The 22,016-nt window shown below is 33.2% G+C and overlaps 1 protein-coding gene across 49 annotated transcripts in view; it reads right to left on the reverse strand.

The window, feature by feature from the left end:
- LOC145664324 (uncharacterized) overlaps positions 1-22,016 on the reverse strand; it is a 1,583,153-nt gene that overhangs the window by 658,936 nt on the left and 902,201 nt on the right. For 5 of the 49 annotated variants that reach the window (XM_081730943.1, XM_081730941.1, XM_081730940.1 and 2 more), the window contains one exon: positions 7,953-8,332. The exons of the other annotated variants lie outside the window; for them this stretch is intronic. In XM_081730943.1, coding sequence (XP_081587069.1) covers positions 8,279-8,332 — 54 coding nt within the window. In that variant the 3' untranslated portion in view covers positions 7,953-8,278. Of the gene's footprint in view, positions 1-7,952; positions 8,333-22,016 lie in introns of those variants that run through there. 49 annotated transcript variants of the gene reach the window in all.

Raw genomic sequence — 22,016 nt, forward strand, 5'->3', positions numbered from 1 at the left:
TATATTCTTATAATTGTAGTATAATAAATTCTTACTCTCAATTAACAATAGGAAAAAAGAATCTCCTGCGATCTTTCAAATAATTTGAGCTAATGTTTAAAAGGATTTATGCCTTACAGTCTGTAAATATCGAAAAAGTATCTTTGGAAGTTCATCCATATGTTACTCCATGTATACACAGAGCCACCTAGGTTTCATATCATTCAATGTATAGAGACTAAATTTTGAATATCTAATATTCCTTTGGTGATATTTAGGATTTTCATGCTGCATGCAAATAAGAGTATTCTAATGGAATGGAAAATCCAGTTTTTCTAAAAAACGACTCTATGGACTGTCAAACGTGGCGTATTTTCCTCAGTACTTGCGGAATAATTTGTTTCCACTAAGTTTCAAACACATGATCTACAAACGGAACTTACAATGGTAATGTTTTGTATTGTAAATATTATAATGAAAGAGATAATTGCAATTTTTGTTTAAATTACCAAAAGAGGGTACTTTAAGTAGAAGATAAGGTACGTGTTACTAAGTGTTCTGCCTTTCGGCAGGTCCACGCACTAATAAATTTTTTCTTTCAATTTTAGGTTTGGGAAATGTTATTTCCTCGTTTCGCGATCTTCAGCTTCTTCTTTTAACTCCCAATATTTCTTTCGATTTTTTAAAGCATCGATCACTTGTGTTCTTCTTCCTATTCTTCTCTTCCCTTCCTCTCTTCCTTCTATGGTGGTATGAAGAAATCAATTTATTCGCAAGATGTGTCCAATCCAATTGTCCTTCCTACGAAGGATGCTGGCTAAAAGCATCCTCTTCTCTCCTATCCGTTTTAAAACATCTTCGTTTGTTGCCCTCTCCGTACATTTTATCTTCTCCAGCTTCCTCCAACATCAAATTTCGAAGCTCTCTAAATATTTCTTTTCTAACTTCCGTAATGTCCAAATCTCTGAACCATAAAATCCAATGCTCAATATATAACACTTGACCAACTTTATCCTTAGTCCAATATTAAGCCTGTTAGTTAAGAGTGATATTTTCTTGTTTAGTGCTTCTTTGGCTATGTCAATTCTGGACCTGATCTCTTTGGTACACTAAACATATCTCGTCAAAATATTTCCCAGATAAGGTAGCTAAGGAAATGTATTTACATGAAAATAAGTTCAAACACATTTCCGTCGCTTTTACACCGAGCACCTTCGAAAATCGATATGTCACCTAAGACGTACCTGGAAGATCAAAAATAGTCCCAATCAGAATGAACGATCTTCTACCAACTTTCTGAAAGGCCATGGATTCCATCGCGGTAGAATTTGGTGGGCCGTGAAACGAAGAACGTATCAAGTGCGGTTTGCACCTTTACTAGGGATTTGACTGGATCAAATTTCAATTTTGTAATCTATTTTTGCAAGATCCATCCTAATATTGTCCTCCAATGTGCGCCTATATTTCCATAATGATCTTTTACCCATTGAGTTTCCAGTTAAAATTTTAAAAGGTGCTCCAACTTTCTTCCATTGTAACCTGCCCACCTGAACTTCTTCAACTTAATGACCATACCAATGTTTGGTGATCGATATAAATTATGCAATTTCTCTTTATGAAGTTTCCACTATTCTCCATTCCCATACCTTTTGCCTTCCGAATATTTGACTCAGGATTTTACCTACTTTTAAATACAATAAACACCAGACTCTGTGGCTTGCTAATATCCCTCTTTCGTACTATTCGGCCTAGTAAAAAAATAATAAATAAATAAATAAAAAGGAAAAAACCCTGTAATAAAACGAAGAATGTGTTTTTAACAATTTAATCGATTTCAATATTTTTCAAAACATCAATACAGTACATAACACTCATTTGTATTTGTACTAAGAGGTAAAAATATGAAGAAGATAAGTGTTTTTAATGGTATGAGTAGGCCAAGAAGTAAGTAATTATGGAGCTCCGGCCTATCTGAGACATTACGCGAATAATAATCGGAAGTCTCTTGTACTTCCAGTCTGCGTTGTTGCCTTGGAGTAAGCGACTACGTCTCGCAACGATACAGAACAACAAACATAATTAATAATTTATTTTTCCTCACAAAATTTTTAGAAAGGATAGCTTACGTTTAGAAGTGTGGGTGGGTTTTGTTATGATTTTTACGAAAATAACTGTAATGATTTATTTTCTTGATACTGAGTGAATTAATATTTTATTATTAAATCTAGAACAATTACTGAATATTCCATTTTTTACTGAACAACTTTCAAAAATGACTTACTTATGGAATGACTTTTCTTCATATTATACTTACAATTTTGTTAATATCTCACAACGTGGTTCATATTTCATATAATTATGGCAGCACTTATTTTTTGAAGCGGGAGCGACAAGATTTAGTACTGTAGCCCCACACTTCTTATTTATTTTTTCCCATTCTGCGAATCAATCATATGAGTAAATGAAACGACAAGAGTGTAAGAATTTATTATTATTAAAAAGAAGTTTATTATTGAAGGATATATGTTGATGTACTCGTCTCGAGAAAATTTCAGAATAGGCGTAAGTAGTTGATCGGTTAACACAGAATGCCGAAAAGGTAGTTTTGTCATTAACATTTGTCAAATGTTTTGTGTAATTTACATATTTTAATTTCTTTCAGATAGGTTAACATACCATGGAGTGTTGTGAAAAAATATATTTTTGATGAAAGTTCTAAGTTACGTGCAAACAGGAAGGAAAATAAAGAACAACTTCTCTAAGATACAATCCCATTATTACGTTGTGGACAACAACAGTGGCTGTTTTAGCGGGTAGGCTGGTTAGGCACGGGCCTACCCACAAATTTTTAAAAACATATAAATGCTAAAAGATACAATAAAGAGTAATACATTTTCGACTATTTATATTCATTGTAGATAATTATTTAACAAATAGCATCAATCAATTCTGTAAAAGTAACTTCCTATTGTCATTAGTCAATCAAATGTGCACATGTATCCATAAGGGAGGGAGCTGGCCTACCCAAAATTAAAATCCTGAACCGGCCCCTGGACAACAAGATAACGAAATATATCGTCAACCAGAAAATGCCAGGCATTTGTCTAAATGTAATCCACCAATTCTAATCGTTGCCAAGTCGAGAAACCAAAAGTGTAGTGCATATGTTAATATTAACATTGTAACTGGGGTGCGTAGTTTGTTCCTGCAGCCCTAATGCAGCGTCTGTGCTCCCCAATAATTGCACTGAACTTAAGTCCTGAGTGTTGTTCCGAATTCATATTTAATAGTAGAAACCATTCTTGATATCTTCGGTGTTGTAAAATACGTGTAAAACAAAAACTCAAATTCAAATTCTTTATACTACTAGTACAATTGCGTTTCAAAAGTGTACGATTGCTACAATTGCGCATCAAGGTTATTTCTTTAATTAAGTCTCTATACAGTTATCTTTATAAGGTATTAAATTAAGAAGATGAACATTTCTTATTGATTTATTAAAAAATATATACAGGTAATTTTTCTTCTCAGGAGTGGGTCAGTTTAACATTGCTGCCGGTAGAATGTATGTGCCAAAGAAAGAAGACATTGGAAGACTCAATCAAACAAGTACCTCCTGTAATATTTCGATATTAAAATTTCACTATGTAAACTATCTACGAAAAAAACCCACTAATGTCCGTGACTCTTTAAGAGAAAAAATACATGGCGAATGAGAAATAGAAATATAGTTTATCTTTTACCTTAATAATAATAATAATAATAATAATAATAATAATAATAATAATAATAATAATAATAATAATAATAATAATAATAATAATAATAATAATAATAATAATAATAATAATAATATAAGATAAACGACAACTGAGTACATTATGGCTCCTACAAGAGGCTTAAAATATTTAAATTTCCTCGATTCAGACTGATCATTAAGTTGTACTGATATCAAACTTGTACTGATATTAAGTTGTACTTCATAGGCATATTAAAGTTATAATTTATTATTTATTAATTGACTTATTAATGAAGTTCTTGACGAGTATTGTATGAGCCTATGAAGCTTCCATCGGTATAGCTGTATTAACATATACAGTATGTCATTTACGTACAGACTTATTTTTAAAAAAGACAAAAAAGAAAACTAGACACCTCGTCTCTTCGAAAAGCATCATTGCACTTTTGCCTTCAACTGGAGTTAAATCAAAGAAATATGAATTTTCTTTCACAGAGTTAGATCTTCATTTAGAGCCAAAATATTAGAATTTCCTACCTACTCCTTTCACAAAATATAGTCTTTTAAAGGAAGATAGGTGCCCAAGATTTTTTGAAAAAGACTGTACATCGAACTGTTGTGCTACATTTTCCAAGAAAACTTCTTAGATCCGAGATGAAGTTGCAGTTTCCCATTTGTAGCCTTTCTCAGTCAATTTTAGAAAAAAAAAAAGTATTTAAAAGTGTACGACAATACTCGGCCGTATTTGAATGACGTTTCGGAACAGGATGGGACAGTATCACTCCTTGGAAATCCAAGAAGATAGCGTAGAGCAGCTTTTCATTGGATGCCACCTGCCGAAATTTTTTGGAGGGTAGTGAATCCGTGTGTATCCACTCCATTGGCTATCGTTTTGTTTCTCGCTTGGATAATGAAATCTCTGATTCATCCATTGTCACAATACCTTCCAAAAAATTGCATCTCTCTCTTCTGAAGCGTGTCAAATTTGCTACACATGATGTGATAATTGCATCTTTTTGATCATCAATAAGCATTTGTGGAACCTAGCGAGAAGAAGCTTCCTTAATCCCAGTTTCTTTTGTTATTATTCATTCTACTATTCCTGTTGTTAGCACCAGATATAACACATCACCTGCACAGTGACACGCCTATCTTGCATGATGAAATTTCCAACACGGGCAATGTTAGTATCAAGTGATACTGTTTTTATACGTCCAGACTTCTGCTCATCTTTCACACTCGTTTCCCTGCTTTAAACTCGTGCACGTGCTTCTACAAGGATAATGTATATTTTGTATCTACTTCTAAGTATTGTTTCTATTTACAGGCAAAAATGCTATTTTAAAGGCACAAGCTGTTAAGAACAAGAAGAAGAAAAAGATATAAAGAAACAATTTTAAATATTTTGTATCCTATCGATATATTTCTTGTCTTTCGTTGCTATGACAATCTGTTTATTTAGTTGATATGGTAACTAAAAAAAGATAGAACGAAGAACCATCTTGTAGAAACGTGATTGTTCATTTGTTCAATGTGACAAATTCGATATATACAGTATATTCTGAAGTGTATACCTGAGGTATGATTTTATCATAACCTTACGTAGTATATAAATTTTCAATATACATTTGGAATCAGGGATTGTAACGGAAGAAATAACGTTACATATTTAGATGGTGCCGAAACTGTGGAAACCTTGAGATTAGTTAGAAGTTTCAGTAAACTATCTCAACACCAGTGATTACATTTTACTACGTAATAAAATAAAAAAAAAACCCAATAACTAAAATGAATACCAGTACAGGAGTTGAAGATGCCAATATTCCAGCAACTGAGACTTCCACGGATGTGATTGATCTTTTGCGACAGCTAGGATAGCAGATGAATTCCATGACACAACAGATGGATTCCAAATTGGAAAAAGGAACACAAAATTTGGATTCCAGATTGGAGCAAGTGACACAACAAATAGAACAACAGATGAATTCCAGATTGATACAAGTAAAACTACAAATAGGACAGCAGACGAATTCCAAATTGGAGCAAGTAACGCAGCAGATAAATACCAACCTGGAAATAACCGACAATAGGATAGAGCAAATTATCCATAGTTTTGCAGTGGTGAGAAATATCGTTGATGTAGTAGAAATGCAAGTCAATGAACATGCAAACCAAATTCAGAGATTGCAAAAGGGAGTACAGATCATCAAAGAAAAAATCAGCACAACAAAGTGTAATCCTGGTTCTGCCCTCAACGTAATGTATGAAGAACATAGGAGAACTGAATCAAGACCCTGCGAAGAAGACAGAAACTCATCAGAAGGCTATTCTGAAAGGGAGGACACCATCTCTAATATCGAGGACGAAGAAAGAAAACCACGTCGAAGGAACCATACACACTTAAAACCTAGTTATCTAAGGTAGTGCTAATACTCGTGTGAAATTTACTGAAATAAGATTCTTAACTAAATTCAGCGATAGATCTGAGGACATCCCAGCGAGTACCTTTTTAAAAAAAGTTGAAGAAGAATTGAACTAATTGGTATAGGTAAGGCTAATTTCCTGAAAATATTGCCACATATTTTGTTACCAACTTGTTCGGTATGGTATAAAGCGATCAGATTAGTCTGCATAATTATTCAAATTTTAAAAATGCGTTGATAGCAAATTTTGAAAATGATTTTACGTTAGCAGACCGGGATGCCCAGATTAGAAACCGACGTTGTGATTATAAAGTGGACAAAAGTCTTACAGATTTTGTAATTTCAGCATATAATGACTTGAAACAGATCAATTCATATCAGCAGGAATCACGCATTATTGCATCAATAAGAATATTATTACCGTTTAGGCTACAGCAATTATTGATATCTTCGCAGTGTATTAATTTTAATCACTTAATAATGATAGTTCAAAATTATGAAAGTCAGTCTAGATTGCAAGGTAATACTAACAGAAATCAAGCTAATTATATTCCCGTGCGAAACATCAATGTTAGAGAAGATTGCAATTATAATACAAGAGATAATGTTGGGTTTTCTCGTAATGGCAATACGACCTAACCTAATTTTAGAAAAAACATAAATAATAATCATACAGTTTTTAGGAATAATGTAAACAATTGATCTAATTTTCCACGTACTCCCAGATTTCGTAGTAGTTACATAGGTGGCATAAATTATCAAAATAGAAATCAAAGAACTGGTGAAGTAAATAACATACAGGACTGTACTCAAGATTGTGCCATTCAATGCAACCTAATCGAATCTTTTTGGTAATGTAACCTGAACTAAAGTTATGGCATCCGTCAAAGCATACCAAAAGTAAATGGACGCAACTAGTTGAAAAGTTATTTGCTGCAGAATTTTTATCTAAGATCAATGTAGATAGTATCCAAGTTTCAGATTAATATTTATTGTAATTTTTTCTTTATTGTGTGATTATTTTTGGTGATATCAATTAATTTTTGTTTTGTTTCACTTTGAATATTGTTATGATTTCATTGTAATTTTTACTTCGTACACATCCTATGTAACACATGTATACATTAATACATATATTGTTTATCAAAGTTATGCTAACTATGGCCGAATAAGTGAAATAGGTTATGTTATATTTTAGTTTACATCAACTTTATTGTCGAGAAGTATAAATGGTCTTAACTATTTAGGACCTAAATAATCAACAAACTTACCACATTTTGAATATATCTTTCTCATCAATAATTTTATAAAAATTAACATAAAATTAATTATTGGACAAATGTAAGAATGATATTGAGATAAGATGAAAATAATATATTGTTCTATGAATCGTAATTTTTATATGTAAATGCTATTCAAATAGTAAGGTAACTATGTATATGAAATGTTTAACGGTCCAGGATTCTTCCTTCAATTGAAATCAATTTAAGAAGTCCTATAGTTCGGGAGCCATACATACAAAGGTAATGTATGTTTTATATGTACTTCTAAGTATTGTTTCTATTTACGAGCAAAAGTGCTTTTTAAGAGGCACAAGCTGTTAAGAACAAGAAGAAGCAAAAGATATAAAGAAATAATTTTAAATATTTTGTATTATATCGATATATTTCTTTCTTGTTTTTCGTTACTATGACAACCTGTTTATTTAGTTGATATGGTAACTAAAAAAAGATAGAACGAAGAATTATATGCAGGAATGTGATTGTTCATTTTCTTCAATGTGACAAATTCGATATATAGTATGAAATATATATTCTGAAGTGTGTGTACTCGAGGTGTAGTTTTATCATAATCTTACGTAGTATATAAATATTCAATATATATTTGGAATCAGGGATTGTAACGGAAGAAATAACGCGACACTTCCTGGTGTTTTCTACAAGAGTATTATCACCACACACACATACACACCTACACTCTCCAATTGACGATAAATATGAACTGTACAAGGTCTAACTGCAGTGAGGAATTCCTCAACCTAAAGTTCCATATCCTGTAGCCCTTCTACCGAAAATTCCATATCCCTTGGCAGCATCAGGAACGAGTCTTTTACGTTCATGTACTGTGACAACTGCTGTCACCTAGTAACAAAACCTGTACTGCTAAGGTCTCCGATGCTGAAGTTTCTTTCCTGAAATAAGAAAATGCTCGTATATTTAGTATGCACCTCGTATATGAAGTTTACACTATAATCTTCAGATTTTTTTATCCACCGCCTTTATTCCTTCCCAAACTAATCAACCTTCTTAACCAGTACGCAAAAACGCAAACATAGATTACCATTTTAAATAGTAAATACTGGAATTCCTTAAGTTCCAAATTCCACAGCATAGCAGGTCTTGCGTAGTTAGGTCTGACGAAAGCGGCATGGAATATAAGTGTGTGTTTGAATTATGGCGATTTTTTGCTATGCTTGAAAATTTTATAAACATAGGACATTATTATTCTCCTCGACTTCGTGGACGACCTTGATTTCATTTCCTTATTAATTTGAAAGGTTCGATATATAAAACGACAGTTGATATGAAATATTAGTATAAGTAAATATCTTAAATATTTCTCAAAGCAACTCAAATTTCGAAGAACTTGAAGTTCATGTATTATCTCGATGCAGTACTCGAATATACATAACTCATTGCATTCAATTTTTTGTCTATTACGTAGTCAATCTACTTGATTACATTATAGAAAACCAAGGAGGCGTACTTTCAAAAATGTAATTGAAAGACGTAATCTGACAATGCGTCTTTAATCAGGATTCCTATTATATTTTACAGTGAGAACCTGCATGTAGTCCGAAATCCAAAGTCATTTGGGAAAGTCTAGTGTGCTTCCTTTTGTAGCAGAGATTCTGAAATTTCTTCTAAGGCAAATGTATTCTCTTGATGTTGGAAAATGTCATAAAAGATTTTCAAAAAATAATATTTTTTTTTTTACTTCCTTTCTGAGGGTCCTCAAGTGCCAATTTTGAGTTCATTTAAACAAACTATACATTCCGCAAATAATGTTTCACTTCTCTCCCTCTTTCCGAATCCACTTACACAAACCTTTAAGAGCTTAACAAAACAGTGTAAGAGTCCCAGATTATCCAATTAAAATACCCGGACACACTATGAAAATTTACAGTGTAGTGATAGTTATGGACTTGCCTTTTTACTGAAATATCAGGATTCATTACTCTAAATAACAGGTTATCACTCCAAAAGTGAGTAAACAGAGATTAGGTTATTTCTGTTAGTTGGATATCAATGACTAATAAATGAAGAATTTTTCTAAATATTGCACAAATTGTTTTAACTTTGTTCTTGAGAAAAAAACCGGAACATTGGAGGTTTCAATAATTTTCTTTTGGCTGGGAATCTCCCTTCTAGTCTAATGACTAGGCGAATCTCTGGTGCACATAGTCTCAGTTTCGATTCCAGGTGGGAGAGAACAAAAAATTTAATTTTATAATCATTCACTTTTTTTAATCATCCGTCTCCTCTAGCCTAAACGGTGTAATTTTGAAAGGGACTGTTTCGTAAATTTACCTTCCACTCATTTTTTGAAATATTTTAAAGTACCCAAATTCAAACACTTATTTTGGAAATTCATTTTGCCTATTGTAAAATAAGGATGCTATATTCAAACTATTTGTTTAAGAGAATAAAAAACAGGCAACGTAGGCATCACGCCACATTTATAGGAAGTTTTTCTATAAGGAAATAACAGAGTAAGGCATTTCATAAGGAGACCTGAGTTAAGATCTACGCTATAATCAGGAAGCGTTCGAATACCGGAAAAGGGTTGTGCTGGTTGGATTTACTCGAGAGTTGGAATTAAAATCGCATAGTGAAAAGTAATCGATTGGAGATCATCAAAGCTAAATTTGCCAGTGAGTATTACATCTATTTACTATGTTAGATGGTCATAATGGTTAAATTTCTGTGCCATTAAAATTCAGTAGATTTTTTACAATTAAGACCATTTCGAGTTGAGTTGAGTTGATTTTAGTTTAGCGTCCCTTTCAGCAGCGAGGCTATATGAGACGTGGACCTACTGATTAACGTGGAATCCGAACCACATGAGCTCCCGCCGGGAATCGAACCCGGGTCTCCCACGCCAAAGGCGCGTACGCTAACCGCTTAGCCACTAGGGAGCTCTAAGACCATTTCGAGTCCTGATAGCTTGTGGTATGATGTCGAAAATATCCAAAGGAATTGATTTCTATTATTTTATTTCTTATCTTAAGAAATTCGTAAAATTCATCCTTGAGTTGTCTTAAAACACAGTGTTACAAATTTTCTTATGAGCTACGCTCTATTCCCCCAAACTTGAAAGTTTCTAAGATACTATGTTTATTCCAGTTTGAAATTCGTAGCACACGTTAATATTTTCGGTTCTGTGTAAACCTAAGCTAATGACGGTAAAATTTTCTTCCCATACGTGTAGTTTTCATACAGTTGCTTTCTTTGTTGTACATTATTGTGCTGTTATTTTAAAAAAAAAACAATCACGCGCTTAATTTTTTGCCAAATGCCACTTATACAGCAAAGATTTTTCTCCTTGAATTATAAGAATTTATTATAAAGTTTTGAGATTGTCCTAATTTGCTAAAATGCCAAGTTCTTGCCAAACTTTCTTGTTAAGCTTACTACCACAGAAAGTATTCTATAACAATATGCAACAGCATTTTTGCTAAACCGAATATTTTTGCATAATTAAAGGCGATACATTGGACCAACGATTTCATAAAAGATACAAGAAAATTTACCAAGCGTGGTTATCTAGTTTGACTGTTTCAACTATCAATGAGCTCTCCCATGAGTCTACAAACCTACCGAAACAACATTTGCTTCATGTCCTTTTTGCGGGAAACGAGGGTTCGATTCATAGTGGGAACCCAGATGGTTCGAATTTGACGTTATCCTGTAGATCTACGTCTCATATAACCCAGTTGCTGAAAGGGACGCTAAATTTCAATTCAATCAAGTAACGTTTACTTTAAATAAATCGAACTTCTTTACCTAGTTCAATAAGTATACGATCTATTAAAGCACAACCAAGAATATACTTGCAATCCACATGTTTCAACATGAGTATAGCACTGCTAAATATTATTATTCCATAGCTATTTAAATTATGCAAGAATTGAAAAGAAATTATTATTTTGAATTATATGCTCATTCACACACACAAGTGCCCATACATACATACACGCACACCTAAAAAGAGAAAGATAAGAAAGTGACACTGTTTTACCCGCTGTTCACCGTAATAACACAAGAAAAATTATCTACATATCCATCCACGACGTCTGTTGAGAAGTACTAAGATTAGACTATGGAATCTTATGACTTCCAACTCAAAACTTTAAATCGCCATGAACATAGTAATAAATTCATTATTGACATACATAGTTACTATTGTTATCACTAGAAGACCAACTAAAAAGACTTTTAAAATCAGTGTAGGTACAAACAAAATATTCTACAATGAGATATACTACTAATACATGAAATGCGTAGTAATAACCGAGTTTAGAAAATAGAATACAGACTTTTGCTTACTATAAATAGTTATTAGTTAAAATATAAATACGTTCCTTTTCCTTTCTGTAACGTCAATAATTGAGAGTTATTACCATTAATACAGTTGTTGGCACATTGTACAGTTACTTTTACATTGTGCAAAATGTCTGACAGTTTCCCTTACTTTTAGGAGATGGCGTAGATGTAGTGTTACTAGAGTTGGTGTAGAGATGCACCATATGCTATAGATTGTATTATTACTCCTGTAACCATACTGGGATACAAGCTCAATCATAGGTGCGTGTAGGCCTACGTAGAATAGGATTACGAAGGAAACGACAAAGGCTATTTAACTCAAAGTAATTAGAAAAACGGTCTAATGAGTGTTGGAATTATTTCAGATATGCTAACCAAAGACTAAAAAGGACAGTAAAAGTATAAATTTAGACGATAATCTGATAATGGAAAGGCAGAAAGGAAAAATGAGTAATCTTACCTTAAACAGACACATACTAAGCACTTCATTCACGACAGGAGTAGAAATCTCTGAAATCGCAAGAGAAACGATAGGTAGCAAAATATGTTCATGCATAAGCAGGATTGTTCATCCCTCTACGGGCTTGAAAGCAATTACTAACTTACAATTCTTCCCCCAAATTACCACCCATTTCCTAAAATTTATCGTTCTTTTCCATAATGGTTTCTCACCCGCCCCGAACCCCCAAAATTTACCAGTATTGACTGATTATAGAGGCTATTCAATTTCCATCAGAACAAATTGAAGATCCTGGTTTCCTAAGATATTCCATTCTACCATCATCGATATGATGAGTATCGGCTTGAATTACGGTAAAACATTACAAATTACACGGCAGAACATTTTATTGTAGCTGTACAAGATACATAGGCTTATTATTACACTCCTGTTTGCAGGCTTTTCAGAAGCTATTTATCCCGCAAATTAGACGTGACGAAAGGTGCCACTTAAAATGTCCAAATAGATTGTAATACATGGGACTAGCATTTTATCTCTTAATGGGAATATTCTCGAACGGAGTAGCATGGAAATCATAGGTTGGAGAAGAGTAGGTTTTACCTTAGAAGTTTGACTTGATGCAGCTTCACAGGGCGCCCTACAATGCTGGTACCGTATTTCGTCTTGTAAGCTGGAGATAGGACATTTTCCTTTAATAATCTGTATTGATTTTGATATTTTTTATTGTCTTTCCGAATTATGAGTTTCCTTCTATAGCAGAAGCAAGCATCAACTCTAAGTCTTTCTTTGCTCAACGTTACGTTGATCCTTTTCATGAACACCTCTATAGTTGATGATCCGATCAATTTCAGTCACTTTGGTAGATCCATGCTTCATCCATTGTCATAACAAATTGCTAGCGGACACTAGCTAAGTGACACTTGTACAAGCTTTTGACCTTGTTCTTCCTCTCCGCGATATATCGTGGTATTAGCGCACGTACGCTAGTCTTACATCTTCAATTTGCGAAAGCTTGCACGATAACTGTTGATTGAGCCACATAATGTATGATCGTTTAGCCATAACACGCTGTGGTAATGAATTGTCACAGGTTACCATATTACGTAAATTATAAATTTTGCAACGTAAAGAGTCATGAGGTACTCCTTCCAAAAGGAATTTTTCGGCCCTTAAGACATCTCCACTCTGCAACACATCATCCTAGAAACTGATACATGTCTGAGCACAATTATGTTGTTCTATAAAACCCGGTTAGACAATTGTTTTTATCTGTAAATTTAGGTGGATTAGCACCTATATCAAAAGGCACTCAGATGCAAACTTATTAATAACTAAAATCATTGTTTCTCTTTACTTTCAACAAAATTATGGAAGTTCTTAATAAAGAGAAATCACTGGTTAAATCTTATCTGTACTGAAATATGATTGGTTGATTCTTACCTCAAATACCAAATATTGCTTTGAAACCTGTTAGGTAATTATTGTAACCTATTGATATACATTAACCATTTCACACTTTGACCTTAGGATTGTACTTACGAGTCATAGTCTAATGTCAATGGGTAAAAAATTCAAATCCAAAGGTTTGTTAACTAATTTATCCTATAAGATGTGGTTTTATTGTAACATATAACTGTATTTGAATAAATATAGGGTCTCGTCTTAGTTCATTGGACATACGTACCTAGGAACATTCTAAAATTTTGGGGAAGTACATTAACTCAACCTTAAATTTGGGAATAGTCAGAAAACAAAATTTGGTAATCGTTCCCTGTGACTTAGAAGCATACTTTTGAAAAATTGAATGGTTCACGTTGATCCGTTGCGTAACTAATAATTAAGAAAAATTCAAATTTGTCAGTTTTAAGCTTATTTAAAATTAGAGATTACTATATTATCATATGATCAGATGGTTAAGTACAGGTTATAGTCTAAAGACATTCGTAAAAATGATCTTGAAGAAGATAGGTAATTATTAAAACGATTGATATGCAACAGAAAATTTCTTAGTTAAAACTGATAGTCTAAAGTCATTGGGGAAAGTTATAAAGTGATTGGCTAATCACTTTCAAAGTTCACTTTAAGTTTTTCAGAAATGGTTGATATTTTAAATTCACTTTGAGAATTTGAATTGAGTTGAGTTGAGTTTGAGCTTAACGTCCCGTTCAGCATCGAGGCTATATCAAATGTAGACATACTGATTAACGTGGAATAAAAAACACATGAGCTCTCGCCTAAAATTGAACCCACTTTGATAATTTGTTGAATGTTGGAAATGTAGTTACAACTCATAGTCTAAGGTCGTTGTTATGAAAATTTAAGATCTGGAACCTGATATTAACAATAAACGATTGATTCACGACTACAGCAATTTTACACTTAGTGCTTTAATTACATGTCATAGTCAAAGGTAATTGGTGAAAACTTATCCTTGGTGCCATCTGATTGGCTGATAATTTTTGCATCATTTTTTGAAATTTTTCAAACATTTTGAAAAGTTTTGTTTAACGTTTTTCAATCACGGTTTGAAAATGTTTGTTTTTAAATTTTATTTTGAAAGGTTTTGAACTTTAGGATTGTATTTATGACTCAAAATCTACAGACATTAGTGTAACAGTTTTAGTTTGCAAAGATTTTGAATCTATACAATTATAAGTCATTGATGTGAAAATTAGAACTTCAATTCTGAGAGGTTATTATATTAGAACCTATTAGTATGTAATAATAACAATTTCACTTTGAACTTTAGTCGCAACTCATATTCTAGAAAGTTATTTTTAGTGGAAGCTGATTGGCTGACCACTTTAAATTCTGTGTATAATTTTTCAAATTAATTTTGAAAATATTTAGTTTTATAAATTTTTGAATGCAGTTTGTAAATTTGGGCTTAAAAATTTTTTGTTTCAAAATTTTCAATTTCAAAATTTTTAGTTTTAAAGTTCTTTCGCTCACTGAAAACATTTTACAAGTCTAACAGATACAACAGTTTCCAAAGAGTAGTAGCAGTTTAGGTAAAAAAAAAAAAAAAAGAAAAAAAAAAAGAAAAATCTGGGAACGCTGTATATGACACAAATTTCCTGTAAACTAAGCGCTTATTGACTGAACTAAGCATTTACTTGAAGCGACTGACGTAAATCATTTACAGTGTTTTAAAATTCTTCCTGATTAAAATGAACTGTAGTCTCGTGTAGTGAACGTGGCCAAAATTGGGCAAATCAGTGTTGCCTCGTTCAGTAACTATGGTGCATTAATAGTATTTTAAAACTAATTAATCAGATTTAAGCAAGAATAATCTAAATTTAACAAAGATAATATAAGAAAAACATGGCGTCATATCAGAGTTCATGTGGCCTAACAACGCCTGAGAATCAGGGTCACCTAAAATCTGGTTTCAAGGTACATTGACATTAACGTATCCTTTTTTCTTTCTTAAAATAATAATCCAAGAGTAAAAATTGATCCTGCTAAAATTACTGAATTTAAGGAGATACCCCTATTGGTCTTGAACTTTGAACGTTCAAAAATTGTAAAATGTACACACCTTTCCAAACTTATTATTGAGATCATAAAGACTTCCTTTAGAGTATAAAATCTTACTAAGTTTGCATTTTTTGACATTTTTATACTCATCCAAGGGAACAAATGATGCCAAACGTATACATGCCTAAATTTGAAAGTGGTTTACCCTTGACCATACCAAATTAAAATGCTAAATTTTGGCCACATTGACCACACGAGACAACAACAAGTTGTTATCAGCAATAATTTTTAAAAAAGTGTAAATGTTTGAGCGACTTTTTAATGCTCAGCGTTTAGTTGTGTCAAGTGAATGCTTACATATTACAGTCCAATAAGCGAATAGTTTACGAAAAACGTATCTGTTTGACGTACAGTGTTGTCAAATTTTCATGATCTAATATGCCCCGACTCTTTATAAGCATTTTTTTTGTTAGACTTGTAAAATGTTTTCAGTGACCTCAAGAGTTTTAAAACTATGAATTTTTTCTCATAAAAAGTTTTCAAACACGAATTTTCAAACAAGACGTTGAAAAAAAATTAAACTAAAAGTTTTCAAAATAATTTTTGAAAAAGCTAAACCGATTTTAAAGTGATTAGCCAATCAGATTGCACAAAGAACAACTTTCCATTGGTACCCTTAAACTATGAGTTGCGGCTAAAGTTTAAAATGTGGAATTGTTGTTATTATATACTAATAGGTTTTAATATTTACATGTCAAATTTCAAGTCCTAATTTTTCCACTAATGATTTTAGAGTATGAGTCTTAAGCACAATAGTAAGGCTGAAAAATTATCGAACTATTTTTTTTTTTTTGTTTCAAACCGTGATTGAAAAAAAATCTTTCTAAAAAGGTTTGAAAACTTTGGGAGAGATTTGAAAGTGATCAGCTCATCAGGTTGCGCTAAGGGTAACTCGTCACCAATGACCTTAAACTATGAGTTGAAGTAAACTTCATAGTGTTAAATTGTTGTTGACGCATATTAATTGGTTTTCATAATTACCTATCAGGTACTACAAATTCTTCCAGTTTAAAAGTTCAGTTATATTCTTTCGCAAAAACAAACGTTGAAAGAAAAAATATATTAAGATAAGAAAACATTTCACGGTTAAACGTCAAACTTTATTCGGTATTAAACTAATCAAATGAAATCAGAATAAAGTATCGCAATATTTTACATATAAGCCCATAAAAGGTAGCCTTTGGGGGATCTCCCTCACAGTCCTTCCCGTAGGTCCGCCAGTGAAATATTTTAAAGTGTTGCTGCTGCCCAACATCTCAACGAAATGTATTTCCCTAAAATGAAGTGTAAATATAATCTAAGACTTACGTCAGTAAAACGCCAACTGCAGTTCAAAGTAATTAAAAATGCTTAAGGTTTTAAATTTTAGTACGGGTCCAAATTTTATATTTCAGATTCTTCTAGGAGACTTAACATAATATTTTTTCTAGGGTGCTTGTTCCTCCCCGGAAAGTTCCAAGTTACGGGTTTGCTGTCCAACCTATAGTACAATAACACTCTCAATCGTTTTGTTTACACTTAGTACCGTGCTAGTGGAGATATTTTTTATACTTTTTTAATTTATTGAACAAATTCCCAGATACAGCATAAGTTTACCATTTTACACAGGGAAATGTTAACAAACAGGAAAAAGAAAACAACAACAAAAATAGTGTCAACAAATAGTGCAAAAGTAATATTATTTCTTCAAAACTAGTTTAATTGCTCTTTCAAACACAGGATAGCTCGAAAAAATGTCCACATCAGTTGTTAAATGATTGTAACAGTTCGGTATTCTGTAAAAAAGGGGCTTCTGTATAATTGCCAACTTAGGGCGGGCAAGATGGAATAGGTTGGTATTCCGGGTTATGCGGGAAGGGACGCGTAAGGATAGTTCTTGAAGTAATGTTTCCGATCTTAAGTTTACATTAACTACTTTATCAAGAAATTTCAGATGAGAGTTTTTTCTACGTACTCCCGGAGTCTGGATATTAAGATGTCACAAGAGTTCCTTTTTAGAAAAAATTCGAAGTGAGGGAACATGAAAGCGTACTATTGCAGTAAAGAAATTAAGAATAGAATCAAGTCTAGAGAGACTTGTAGGTGCGGCCATGGCCCATATAGGAGAGCAGTATTCGATCTTGGACGCTATTAGGGTTTTATAAAAAGTTCCTAATGATGCAGCAGTGCTTAGTTCAGTAAATTGATAAAGAAGCCCCAACATGGGCATTCAATTCGTAAGTATTGAGGAGATATGGTCAGAGAATACGAGCTTTGGATCAAAGAAAACACCAAGATCAATATGACTAGCAGAATGTGTAATAGGGGAATCGTTGATATGGTATGTAGAGTAAACAGGAGGTTTTTTTTTATTGTAATGGTAATACTGTAACGTTTCTCTCTGTTGAGTTTCAAGTGTCACATTCTACACAAGCCTATAAGATAATTACGTCTTCCTGTAGGGTAATCGTGTCTTGGAGACAGGATATTTTTCTGTATAATTTACAATTGTCAGCAAACAGTAGAAGGCCACTAGGGTTAGTTGATAAATGAGAGTAGAGGTCATCCATATACACCACAAGTAGCAGAGACCCAAATACACTCCCCTGTGGCACCCCTAAGATCACAGGTTGGGGCTAGACATCACCTCTGAAAGAACAACTCGCTGTTTACATTCTTTCAAGTAGCGCTTGATTAAATAAAGAAATTTGTCATTTATATTAAACCTATTGGAAAGCTTGTGAAGAAGATTAATGTGACTGACAGAATCAAAGGCCTTGAAGAGATCAAAAAGGATAACATCTAATTGAGTATTGTTAATCATACATTTAGCTGCACTGGAAAGAAGAGTACTTAAGTTCATAAGACTTGAACTTTTCGGTAGAAACCCGTGCTGAGAAGTGTGAATGTAGGGTGTAGTGAATTTAAGTAGAATAGGCCTATCTTTGATTCTTTTTTCGCAAACAATTGATATTACAGAAAGAAGAGACATTGGCCTATAAGAGGATACATGATCTTTAGGGCCAGATTTATATATTGAGGTCACGTGAGCTAGATTCCAGCTGGTGGGCTAATACACTTCCTTGAAACATCTATTGAATAAAATGGATAGAGCAACCGCAATAACTAAAAAGCTGTTCTGTTGAGTAAGAAAGAGCCAATGTTGTCGGGTCCAAATCAAATCTGTGAAAGACTACCAAGATATCTGTGAAGGACTACCACTTAGAGATTAATGTTCAAAAATCTAAAAGAAAGTTTAAATTTCTGAGAGTTACAACCCTAGAAGTAGTTATCCTGAAACTTCGTAAGATTAATACTAGAACAACTGGGAAATGTAATAAGGTAGACGTTCTTAATGTAAAATGACTGGAGATGAGTTTCCTTCTAGTGCGTGAACATACAGAAATAAGCTTCACTGATTGAAGCATTTTGAGTAGAATGAGACAATTGAATTACCTTGTATGGTTGCTAATGACAAGAATTTAAGACCAACCTTATCAGTGAATTAAGTTTTTATCCTAACCGAAAAAAACTACTAAACTGAATGAGAAGGAATAATAATATATTCCGTATCAAATGCAATATATCTACGTTATTATTATTATTATTATTATTATTATTATTATTATTATTATTATTATTATTATTATTATTATTATTATTATTATTATTATTTGACATTCCAAACAGTTTCAACACTTGGGTACACACTTTAACATTAAGTCATATATGCCACCGTAATCGATTAACATTTGATCTTGATTGGTTCGGATTACGTTGAAAGCCTCTTTTGAGCACCAAGACTATGAGACGAGAAGTATCACTTAAATTGGATTCGGTATTAGGCAATTGCAGAAGAGAAAGCAGAGCATTTGGTGAAGTGATACCCACTTTCCTTTATCTTAAAATATATCCAAATCGAGGATGGACGCAGGTTGATAGGTCTGTTGCTGATAGGTCTGGGAGAAACACCATATGAAGGACAATCTCAAATTACAACTGGCATAATGTGTGTTTGGTTATTTGTGGCAGATGCGGACGAGCGATAGATTATGGTCTTATAATTTACTGCTTACGAAACTCTTCTTTTAAAAAAAGATATACCCATGTATAGAAGTGAATGAAGATATTGGACATTTTTTTTATTTTTTAGCATCCAAGCAGTCCACATTATAGTACCTAGATATTTCTTGAATTAAATGAGATCTGTATTTTAGATTTAGCATCAAGAGAGAAAAAAAGTAGTGTTGAACCAAGGAGTTATAGCTAGTTAGTTTATAGGCCATACTACAATTGTGTTGGACAACAACATTGTTTGGTCTTCTCAGAGTTTCCCGTTTCCTTCTAGTCTTTTTATTTTGCCAGTTCTTGCGTCACCATTCACTTGTATTATTTTCTTTCAGTCTATAATGCTTAATCCAACACCATAGTCATGTCCAAGGGCACCGATTTCTCTGTAACTTTTGGGGTCCATTCAATGTGTGTTTGGTTGCAGACAAGGGTCTAAGAAACATATATGAGGATTTTAAGACAAATTGAATTCAAATGATGCCACATATTGTATATTCATAAAAAATACATATAACAATAAAAAATAGATATAATATACATATCCACAAAAACATATGGGGCCCCAATGAGCATTGGGGGCCCGAATCCTCAGCCCCCTCAGCATAGGCGTCCTTGGTCATATCACTTATTTTTAGAGGGTAATAATTTTCCTTTCCTCTTAACCTGTGAAAGATGGTGGTACTACTGTATGAACTATTTTCCTTGGTGATGTTAAAGTCCCATGACGTGATTTGAGAGCACGTTAGCATCTTGATTTATCAATTTGAAACACTAATCGTTGCGAAGGTTTTGGCTCCTTAACACTATAGGAAGTGCGAGTGTTTTCCTACAGTACATCAGAGAATAGCTAGGAGCTAAGCTCGTTTAGCTATTTAACTCCCTTGGATCCCAAGAAACATTTTGAAAGAAATGTAATATTCATAATGTGCCAATAGCTTATCTCATAGCTGCCCTAGAGACGTGAAACAATTAGTAGAATACACAAATTAGACCAAAAATCTATAAAAGGTACAATTTATGACCATTGAAGGAAGATTAGCCTGATGCGGGGGAGGGGGATGGAGGTTTGGTGACAGAAATTGATTTTTTTTTTCTACGAAATATGCCCCACCCTAGTCCTGGGAAGGTAGGGCCTATGTATACAACGATTTCTCCCCCCGTAAATGAAAGGGATGGTCGTAAAATCTGATAAGCATACTATATTGAAGAAAATACGATGTTTCCTCTTAAAATCTTGCAACTATCACTAAGAAATTTAACCGTTTCTTAGTTATTATTACTATTTTTAATAGTGAAAGACGTCATTCCAGGCACACCTATATTGACATAAATATGTTCCTTTCAAATGAAACTCATAAAAGCAGTAAAAGGGATTCTATTGTAGTAAATAAGACCTATAACACAGAATTTTGAAAGATAAATTGATTTCTAAAAAACAACTGGATAGGGTCATAAGTGATTACCTATCTAATGAAGGTATAGCTTTATAGTTATTGTAATCCTAGTTCTTGACATATTTCTTTACTGCAAATCTTAATTTCCAGTTTGTCAGCAGCCTCATTGAACAGTGGATGAATGGAGCTGGAAACTTGGCCCCTTTCCTACTGGCTTAGTGGCTTTGTCTAGCTGCGTCAGGATAAGTGGGCTGGAATATTTATTTGGTCAGAAGACTTAGACAGACTTTCAGAATTGGCTAACTGGAAGAATTTCAGAAAACGGTACAAGAACTTGGTGCACAGCCTACCCACCCCTCTCTCTAGTGCCATTACTAATGCAATAGATCTTCCAATTTTACGTATCTTTCCAGACTGCTGAAATCAAATGACGTTAAATTAACTATTTCATTTAATGTTTTTCTCCACATATTTTTATGTAAACAGCATAAAGACGAAAATTATGCTTTATATGTAGCATAAAGATGAACAAAGAACGAATAAGCATGAAAGTTGTTTTCAGCTTCATGTTTTATAACAACATAGATTTCATTTTTCATTCTAGTACACTAGACAAATTGACATAAGATGCAAACCAATAGGCCATTCATAGATTCATAAGTACTCGTACAGTGGAAACTTTTATTCCTTTCTCCCATCTTGTCTCCTCTTCTCTTTGGCTCTTGCTGTTTCTCTTTGTTACTGCACTGAGACTAAAAGTGCTCTTGGATATCGTACAGTGGTCAACAGGAAAAAGCTGGAGTACATGGATGAAGAACACAACAC

Source organism: Thermobia domestica, chromosome 11 (assembly GCF_964235325.1).
Source record: "Thermobia domestica chromosome 11, izTheDome1.hap1.1, whole genome shotgun sequence".
Lineage (NCBI taxonomy): Eukaryota > Metazoa > Arthropoda > Insecta > Zygentoma > Lepismatidae > Thermobia > Thermobia domestica.